This window comes from Pundamilia nyererei, unplaced genomic scaffold (assembly GCF_000239375.1).
Source record: "Pundamilia nyererei isolate P.nyererei 1_Seehausen unplaced genomic scaffold, PunNye1.0 scaffold00250, whole genome shotgun sequence".
Taxonomy (NCBI): Eukaryota; Metazoa; Chordata; class Actinopteri; order Cichliformes; family Cichlidae; genus Pundamilia; species Pundamilia nyererei.
Window position 1 is genome coordinate 73,463 of NW_005187651.1, and position 10,233 is coordinate 83,695.

The 10,233-nt window shown below is 37.6% G+C and overlaps 1 protein-coding gene across 2 annotated transcripts in view; it reads right to left on the reverse strand.

The window, feature by feature from the left end:
* Positions 1 to 5,332: 5,332 nt before the first annotated feature.
* The window catches only part of LOC102209324 (uncharacterized), a 24,717-nt gene continuing 19,816 nt past the window's right edge, over positions 5,333 to 10,233 (reverse strand). The window contains exons 3-10 of one of the 2 annotated variants that reach the window (XM_013915045.1): positions 8,641 to 8,787; positions 8,315 to 8,524; positions 7,861 to 8,193; positions 7,518 to 7,742; positions 6,361 to 6,540; positions 5,857 to 5,944; positions 5,654 to 5,711; positions 5,333 to 5,451 (exon numbers count right to left, since the gene is read on the reverse strand). In XM_013915045.1, coding sequence (XP_013770499.1) covers positions 5,365 to 5,451; positions 5,654 to 5,711; positions 5,857 to 5,944; positions 6,361 to 6,540; positions 7,518 to 7,742; positions 7,861 to 8,193; positions 8,315 to 8,524; positions 8,641 to 8,787 — 1,328 coding nt within the window. In that variant the 3' untranslated portion in view covers positions 5,333 to 5,364. The remainder of the gene's footprint in view (positions 5,452 to 5,653; positions 5,712 to 5,856; positions 5,945 to 6,360; positions 6,541 to 7,517; positions 7,743 to 7,860; positions 8,194 to 8,314; positions 8,525 to 8,640; positions 8,788 to 10,233) is intronic. The other variant, XM_013915047.1, reaches the window with a different exon arrangement.

Below are 10,233 nucleotides of genomic sequence, written 5' to 3' on the forward strand. Positions count from 1 at the left end.
CATCAGACGCTGAGGATGTAGTCTTTGATGGCAGCGTCTTCTGTGGTTGGAAAATATAAAAGTGATATTAGACTGTCTTCCTTCCGCAGTACATGCTCAACATGCGTAAACAGATGAAATCTGGTAAACCTCCACTCGAACCCTAATGAAGTGAAGAAGTGCTCCTTATACAGTGGTTTACATGTAAGATTAACTTCTTAACGGACAAATTTGGCATATAGTGCCTTTAAAAAGTATTTATACCCCTTCAACTTTAACATTTTGCCACCTTGCAACCAAAAACTTCAATGTTTTTATTGAGAGTTTCTGTGACAAACCAACACAAAGTAGCACATAATTGTGAACTGGTATGAAAACGATACATAGTTTTCAAAATTTTAAGTAAATAGAAATCTGAAAAGTGTGGTGTGTATTTGTATTCATGCTCTTGAATTCTGATACACCTTAAGTAAAATCCAGTGGAATCAAGATCTGAACATCTGAAGGAGTACTGTTCCATCATCCAAAAATGGATAAAGTACGCTACAACTGCAAACCTACCAAGACATGGCCGTCCACCTAAACTGACAGACCGAGCAAGGACAGCACTGGTCACTCTGGAGGAGAAATCCACAGCTCAGGTGGGAGAATGTGTCCACATGTCAACTGTAAGTCGTGTCCTCCACAAATCTGGACTATAAGGAAGAGCGGCAGGAACAAAGCCATTGTTGACAGACAGGCATATAAAGTCCTGTTTGCAGTTTGCCAGCAGCCATGTAGGGGACACAGCAAACATGTGGAAGAAGGTGCTGTGTTAAGACGAGCCTAAGTTGAACTTTTGGCCCTAAATGCAAAACGCTATGTGTGGCAGAAAAGTAACACTGCTCATCACCATGAACACACCATCCCACTGTGAAACATGGTGGTGGCAGCATCATGCTGTGGGGACGCTTTTCTTCAGCAGCGACAGGGAAGCTGGTCAGAGTTGATGGAAAGATGGATGGAGCTAAATACTGGGCAATCCTGGAAGAAAACCCGCTGGAGGCTGTAAAGCACTTGAGACTGGGAGGAAGATTCACCCTCCAGCAAGACAATGTCATACCACTTCACATGTGCTACTTTGTGTTGGTCTATCACACAAAGTCTAAATAAATAAAAAAACACACGTTTTTGGTTATGAGGTGAAAAACGTTACTTTTCAGTGCCTTAAAAAAGGCACTGTATTTCAATCACTCTTTGCTCATACAATTACCGCAAAATGTGTTAACAACACCATGAACAGATTTACTGTAAAGCTGCAGATTTAATGCGGGTTTAAAGAGAGCTGAGAGGAAATCTTTACCACAAAATATCTCTTAGATAAAAAGAACAGGTGAGGGAAATACAGCTGAAGAGGTCTGGTAGCCTTTCTGTTAAAATGATAGCTGTAGCTTAACAGTGCTGAGTGAGCTTTCCTGTAATCACCTCTAAGAGTCCGACGACAAAAGCAACCTGCAGTAGTTCACATACTGAAATACACAATGTATTTAATGAAAGCAATTTGAATTTCCAGCTCTTGTCTCATGTCCAGAGTGTTTACATTGAAACTAGTATCACATTTCTAATATTACAAAATACCATGGATGTCAAAATAAATATATATGGTGTGCGGCCTGAAAGATTCAAATACTTCGAGACTAAGAAGGGTTCTATTTCTTCACATCTTGGCAAGATAACTGAAGATGCTAATTTTGGAGCAGATGGGCTGATAAAAGCATTGTATCTACAGTAGTTTTAAAATCATGATCTGATTCAAAAACTGGAAAAGAAATCCATATTTAATCCTGTTTTTTACACTATGCCATCTAAGACAGATATTTTTGCACTATCATACATGTGGCTACATTTCTGAGTGTACAACTGTATGCAACCCATTATGCATATAACTGCATGCCGGTTTTGCAAAGGTGGCCCAGGTTTTAAAGGATTGTCTTGTGATGTACTGTTTTTAAGTTACAAATTACTCTTATTTATTTTCCTTTTTTAATTTTTAACCCATATATTTTCCAGAAAAATGGCAAAGAAAGAATGTAAGTAAGGGTGTGATTTTTGGGCTGCAGCCCTGTTCTATTACAGATTTATTATGTGACAAGTGGGGCTGAACAAGACTTTAAATATAATTTTGTATTAGATAATTACTAAGTATTTATCTAAAAAACATTTAGACTTATTAATGCATCTTTTGTAATTAATGGAAATATGTAGTCATATCTACCCGTGCTTTGTCGATCAGGCACTGATACCGATCAGTGTTAAACAGTTGAATTTTTTGTAACTTCCTAGTTTTAAATGTGGTACATTTCAAGTTTTTTCAGTCTTGGTATAATATGTCATATTTTATACTACACACCAACCTATTATGGTCTTTGGTATGTAATTGCTACATATAGAGCATGAAATGCTGGTTTGGCTGCAGTGGTGTAAGCACAGATTTGGTGTCCCATGCAAAAATAAATATATATAAAACTTTAGGCCCCACCACATTAATACTGTAAACCATGCCAGCTCTGAAAATATAACACTGCGCAGACCTGGATCAATATTCTCATAAATAGATTAAATAGATAATATAAATAGATTTTATAATGTTGTGCAAGACTTGATGAGATATGTAGAAAAAACTTTTTACATTTTAATATTGTTTAAAATTCTAGTATTTTAAGTATTTTTTACTGCTTGAACATTTGTATTTATAATACTACATATTGGCAAACGTGAAAAATCCTTTGAATTTCAGTTTTCAAGCAAAGTATAGCAAACTAATATGTCTGTCCTGAGACCTATAAAGCAAAGGTTTTAATCTGATTTAGCTCACTGAAAACTCTGATCACCTGTAACAAACAGTACTTCTCTCTTTATGTAGGCTATGACGATAAAAAATTCCTAAGGTGCCCCCTTAGAGACACATTTTGGCATAAAAGAACTCACCTGCTTATGTACAAAGGTTCTGCCTCCAATTACAAGTTGGCTAAAACAACCAACACATTATTTTCTGTCAGAAATGAAGCAAGCTGACTAAAACTAGGAAAGTCCATCAAGTTAATTTCTGCCTGTCTCTTTTTTTCTTTTTCGAAACTCAGACTTTACTGATAACAGAGACATCCTACTGCAGCGCTATCTCTGTATCGCTAAGAGCGCGTGCACATGGACCAAACCAAATCATGAAATAAGGAGGGGGAGGCGGGGTCAGAGGCTGACTGAATTATAGTCTTTGGTGTCAGAAACAAACAAAACTAATGCTAGAAAACGAACACGTTTATAAGTACCTTGTGAAGCAAACCGTATTTTATGGTGATAAAGTTTATGATTTCATAACAAAAACAAATAAATGAAATGATATGTATGAACTATTTGACTATTCCCTTCATAGAATCGTCATAACTTCTCTCCTCTAAGGAAATCCTCTCTTAATTGATTTCACTTGCAGACTTAAAAAAGACGTACAACCGACCTGGTGACATCATCACTGGGAACGTGCTCCTGGTTTTGATATGACTGTGACAATTTTTAATTTATTGTTATTTTATTGTTTTAATTGTAACATGTTTGTCTGAAGCGGGTCTCCCTTGTAAATGACTTACTGAGTCTCGATTGAGCTACCTGTATAAATAAAGGTTAAATAAAAAATAAAAAAGTAATTGAGTTAACTAATGAGGTTGCTTTGTCTGCTTTGGCCAATAGTGGTCACTGCATGACATGTGCATTACATGTGCAATGCATCTTTTGTCAGTCATCTTTTGTTGACTTTTGAAGACTGGCATATCCTATTTAATACGTGCGTGGTTTTCTTGATTGATTGATTGATTGATTGATTGATTGATTGATTGATTGATTGATTAGGAAAGCTTTTAGAAAACTTTGTTGGCTGCAGTTCTTCTTTGCTCTTTCAATGTTGGGATAAATTCTCTTTCCACATTCGAGTGAATCCAGGCTGCAAATATATAATCAAAAATGGACAGGTCAGCAGGGTGTTTTGTTTTTGTTCTGCAGATCTATATGACTGAGTTTTGTGCGATACCTGTGATTCACTGGGCAGGTTTAAATACTCACTGTAATGATTTCTTATCTGCAGTACCACGCTGAGACACAACACAGGAGGTCTTGGTGCATTATCCTCCACACCTGCAGGTGGTGGTGGTCCAAGTTTATTCTCCTCAGCAAGAGAAGTGAGTAGATTTGTAATCAGTAGAGTGTAGGATATGCACAGCATGACAGTATGGAAGATTCAAGTAATAATATGAGCCAGGTTTTGTTGACTTTGGAGTGCAGTGCAGATGAATTATGAACTTTTTATTTTTGTAGACAGAAAAAGAGAGGAGATGATATCATTGCCATTAATACACAGACACATGTTATAAGAAAATCAGAAAGTGTCAAAAAGAATTTGTAATATTTCTATGTGAGATGCTCCTGAACTGAGGGCTGTGCTGCATCTGTTAAATTTAACAGCAGAGTACTCATTGACGGGTGGCTGGCCTCTCCTATAGAGATACAGTGATGAATTTATTCCTCCGAGAGAGGCTCCGAGTAGAGCCGCTGCTCCTCCACCTTGAAAGGAGGCAGTTTAGGTACTTTAGGCATCTGACAAGGATGCCTCATGGGTCAGGTATTTCGGCCATTTCCCACTGTAAGGACAGAACGACAGATGGATACACTGAAGGAGGTGGCTGGGAAGAGGAGAAGGGTTTGGTCAAGGTCACGTGTTTCCGCTTGCTGTGGAGCTCCACAGTGGCTGCAGCCAGGTGCTCTTGGGGAAGGAGGAGGTCTGTGTGTCCTTTAGCTGTTGTTCCTTTAGCTCTTCCTATTCAAGGCTCGTGCAGGATGGAAACATTTGTCTTGGCTACTTGACAAATAATAAAATGTATTTACATTAATACCAAAGACAGACCACAAACAATTTCTCAGTCAGCTCATCCCTTTACATAATTATTCTCAGGAATGAAAACACCAGCAGTATACGTCAGCAGTATTTATCTGAATGAAAAAATAAAGCAGGAATCAACACGTGTTCATATTTTACCACCAAGCAGTGTGGAAACTGCTGAGTTACAGTGCTTCACACCAAAACTAGTTCAGAATATTAAATAATTTCACTAAATCAAAAAATTTAAATTAAAAAGTTTTCAGGAAGTTTCAGAAATAAAGCTGCTGTTTAAGTTTAGCCTCATCTATGAAAAACTGCATTTGATCCTCAGCCAAACCGCACAGTCCATGAAAAAATCCTCCACAGAGGCAGAGACCGTGCTCCTTAACTTTTCTCTTTCTAACGTCTGGATTAAACACCATCTAAACAACATGAGTTTCAGTCTGTTTCTTTTATACGCAAGTCTCTAACATGACTGGACTTCACTGCAGCTCTTCCTGCTCTTCAGTGTCGTCTGCAGTGATGCCCTGTGAGGCTGAGACGTTCTCATAATCAGCACGAGTGTTTACCTGATGGAGAGAGAGCGAGAGAGCTTTCTGTATGTTTTTGATAACATTCAAAACTAAATACTTTAGTAATACTTAAAGAACTTCACATTATCCTACCTAATTTTATTTACATTTATTTTTGGATCACTTATTTTTCTATTCTAGTGCAATAGAAACTATCATACTACATCATAACACATGTTGTATCAGTAGAACCTCTTACTCTGATGACATTTACAGATTCATTTGGTCCAATTTCTAAATCCACATGTGTCTTCTTCCTGGATTTAATCCACCAAAAAGAAAACGGTATTAAACTAAAAAGAATTCATGACTTTAAAACTGAAGGTTTTAAGATGGACATAAAAGAGCAATTATGACACTGTTGTTACTGTTTTTCTTTCTTTTTAAAAAGAAATGTGTTACCTCATCCACAGACCCAACACGAAGAGAGCAATCAGCATCAGGACCACCAGAGTCAATCTGATGATATTCAATATTATTACAGATTTTCCTATAAATTGAGAAAAGCACAAAGGAGATATGTCTTAGTCGAGAGATTAGATTTATAGGGTCATGCTATTTGTCATTGGGTATCATCAGTAACTGCTGTCACTAAGTTTACTCTCTTAACACAACTGCAGAAAGTTAAACATTTTTATATTTTCTTTGCACTGGTTAGAATATACACTACCAGTCAAAAGTTTGGAGACACCTTCTCATTTAATGTTTTTTCTTTCTTTTCATGACTATTTAATTGTAGATTCTCACTGAAAGAATCAAACTATGAACGAACACATATGGAATTATGTAGTAAACGAAAAGTGTGAAATAACTCAAAACATGTTTATGTTATAGATTCCTCAAAATTGCCACCCTTTGCTTTGATTACTGCTTTGCACACTCAGTTCACAGTAACAAAACTCCCACTGTGTTCAGGTCTGAAGTCAGTGATGGTGAAGTTGTGTCCTGATGCTTTTTCTGAGTCTTCATCCTCCTTGTACCAGGTGTAATTAGCTGTTGGGTTAGCATCACTGCTATAGGTGACTGAACCGCCCTCCACTATTTCACCAGAGGGACTCACTGACACAGAGGGAAGCATTGGAGCATCTAGAACAGAGAATATTAAGATTAGATGATTAATAAGAGATCACATTTGATCATAATATACTGTCTATTTTTCATAGATAGCATCATGCTCCCTGTGTCCTCACTGGTCTGACCTGTGATGTCTACTTATCCCTCCACTCCTGGAGTTGATTCTTTGTGCAGTGTCAGACTTTAAGGAGAGTTCCCGCTTCTTGGCTTCACACACCTGCCTTTAATGATCTTGTCAAGAGCCAATATTTATAAGAGTGATGAACTGTATCATTGAATGAAAAACGGAAACCATCTGAGTCCCGCGTTTCGCCTATGGTGGCCAACCTGACATAGACTTTTATCCTTACTGTTCAAATTATTTCTATTTCTTATCTAAAGCTGTTGTCAACACATTTCCCTCAGTATCTTTTCAGTCCATCACACCCTCAGTTATGGGGACTGACAAGCTTTTAATTACTGCTCAGATCTGTTATCCTCATTATATTAAGTTCATGCTTCTTTTCATGGACAGACCTTTGTAGACAGTCAGAAACAGCTGATGTACACCTGTTCTTCACAATTCACACATCTCTGCTTATTACACACTCTAAGGTAAGTCTTTAAGTAGATATTCTTGTTAAATCTTACACATGTTGTTCAGGGTACTGCTGTCTTTCATTAAATTATTTGCTTCCGTCGCCACATGGCAGTCTACAGGTGATGATAGGAACTGATCTTTCATGTTCTCTGATCAGGATCAAACCACTCTTCAGCACAAAGACTATTATTTTGGACTTTAACTCAGTATCTGACTCAGATTCATGAACCTGGCTCAATTCACCTTTAAACTGGTTGTACAGTAAAACACTAAAAGAATTTAAAATACATTATAGTATCTTGAATTCCACTGCACATCTTAAACAACATTTTGGTGAAAAAAGAAAGCTGAAGATCTGAAAACACAAAATTGTTCATGATCATCGCATAACACAGTGAAGTAAACTTACACAAAGGATCTGAGCGATAATCTTCATGTCCTTTGAAAGCACAGGAGATGATGTCTCCAGGATTGAACAGATCTTGATAAGAACTTTGTTCAACCATAAACTGATTGATTTTGAACCAGACAAAAGAAAGACGACCAGCTGGACTGCAGCTGCTTTCACACTTCAGCTCTGCCTCAGTCTGAGACTCATGGACTGATATTATTCTGCTCACCTTCACCTGCAGATCTGAATATGACAAACTCAGCAGACATCAGACTTAAATACTCAAAACAATAAATACACCCATTAACACAACAAAGCAACTGAGCTGATTAAATATCCATCAGTGTGTGTTGATCAGTACCTGTGACAGTCAGAGTTGTTCCAGGTAAACTACTCTTCCATTCAAATCTTTGTGTTTTGAATTTGAAGTGATACTCGGCTGAATCACTCTCTGTCAGGTCTCTGATTCTCAGAGTGGAGCGCCCTCGCTCTGTTTCAGTCACCTGAACACGACCTGCATACTGGGAGTCTTCTGTGAGGTCCTCAGATCCACGACCAGAACGGAACCAGGACTTTGATTGGATTGGACTTTCATAACCGTTGTAAGTACAAGAAATGTCCACTGATGAGCCTTTGACTGCACAGATTCTTCTGTTGCTGTAATTCACTCTGTTGCATGAATCACCTCGGACACCTGAAACATAAAATGATATTTAAGTCAGATTTAGAAAGTAGTTACTGTGAGTTTGACTGTTTTTATTCAGATGTATGTAATGACTCTATGAGATGGTTTTATGTTACTGAAATAAACTCACACACTGAAGGAGAGGAGAAATCTCTTACAGAACAGGAGTAGCTATCTGAAGGATTCAGATTGGCTGAATACCGATACTGGTTTCTACTAGAAATCTTGTGTCCATTTTTGTACCAGATGTAGGAGGGACGATAATTTAGTCGACAACTGCTCTGACAAGTCAGTGTTGCTGAGTCAGAATATGATGATGTGTCCACGTGTACCTGAATGGCTGATTATGTGAAGAAATAAAATCAAAGCAGAAACATAGACATCTATTATCCATATCCAAACACACACAGTCATGTTCATAACAATTTCTGACTGATGTGTAATTAAAAATTTTACCTGTGACAGTCAGAGTGACTCCAGGTAAACCAGTAAAATCTGCCCGGTCTGTTTCAAACCTGAACTTGTACACAGCTGAGTCGCTCTCTCTCAGGTCTCTGATTGTCAGAGTGCAGCTCTTCCAGTCAGAACTGTACGACACTCGACCTGCATACACTGGGTCTGTTTTCAGATCTTCAGGGTTATAATTGTTCCCTTTAGTGAACCAAACTCTTTTTAACACATTTACTCTTGAAGGGTGTTTGAAGGAGCAGCTTATGTCCACTGTTGATCCTTTTACAGCACAGATCTGAGTAGAAGTGTAAGTCACTGCATAATCATTCTGACTCTGTACCACTGTAACACAGAACACATCAGAACACAGTCAGACTCATTACAACAACAATAAACAGTTTTACTTGTAGTTGAACTACATGCAGAGAGAAATTCGGATTCTGACATTCGGACCAAGCGCACTTCATCACAATAGAAAAAATGAAGTTGTGCTTCATTTCTGTTTTACAAAATATTTAACAACTGTTGTTCTCAGCCAAATGTCTGAAATGTCTGTCTTCAGAACATTAATAGATAAAGATCAGCTTTCCACATATTAAATTATTATAGAAATTGTCCAGTTAGGTACAACCTATTTATATCTACCGATAGATGTAGATATATAGATGTATATAGAGATATAGAGAGAGATGTACTGGGTCTACAAAAATAAATCCCTTATGTATTGTAATTTTACATTAAAAAGTAACTCCTGCAGATACTGAATGTGTGAAAACCAGGTACACATAAACCTGTTAGAGAGAGAAGGAAGAGGACCAATCCACTCGCTGCTGCACTTAAACTCATCGCTTCTTCTCTCGCTTCTTAAATCACATCAACATGACACATACTGTTTTCCAGTTAGTCTCCATCAGTTGTTGAGGATGTAGTCTTTGATAAAAGGGTCTTCTGTGGTTAGAAAATATAAAAGAAATATTAGACTGTCTTCCTTCAACTGGACATGATCAACATGCATAAACAGATGAGAGCCTCTAAACTCCCACACTGAAATGAAGAAGTGGTTGTTATACAGTGGTTTACATGCAGAATAGCTTCTTAAAATACAAATATGGAATATTTTTAATCAGTTTTAAAATCGTACGGTTCCGGGCCAGTTTATTACCAGGATCATAAATAGATTTTCTCTCATGTACATTAAGTTTTAATGTAGGTTTTCTTTGCAAAGTGAGTGTGAAGCTCTCTTTTGAGAGGGCTGAGAGCAAATCTTTAACACACAATGTCTCCTGGATAAAAAGAACAGGTGACTCGGGTAATGATGAACAAAACCGTTTTTGACCAGGTTAAGTTTCAATGCACGTATTAAACCTATTGTATGACTGCTATCTTCTATTGCCCAATATTTCTAAAATTAGAAACATCCCGTCTCAGAGTGACACTGAAAAACTAGTAAATGCATTTATTACTTCTAGGCTGGACTACTGTAATTCATCCAAAAATGTCAAGAATCAAGCAAGTAAATAAGTGCATCAGCAGTCATGTGCTCAGCACTAAAGGAGCTGCTGCAGAGAACCACAGTTGTGCGTCAATGAACCTGTAAGC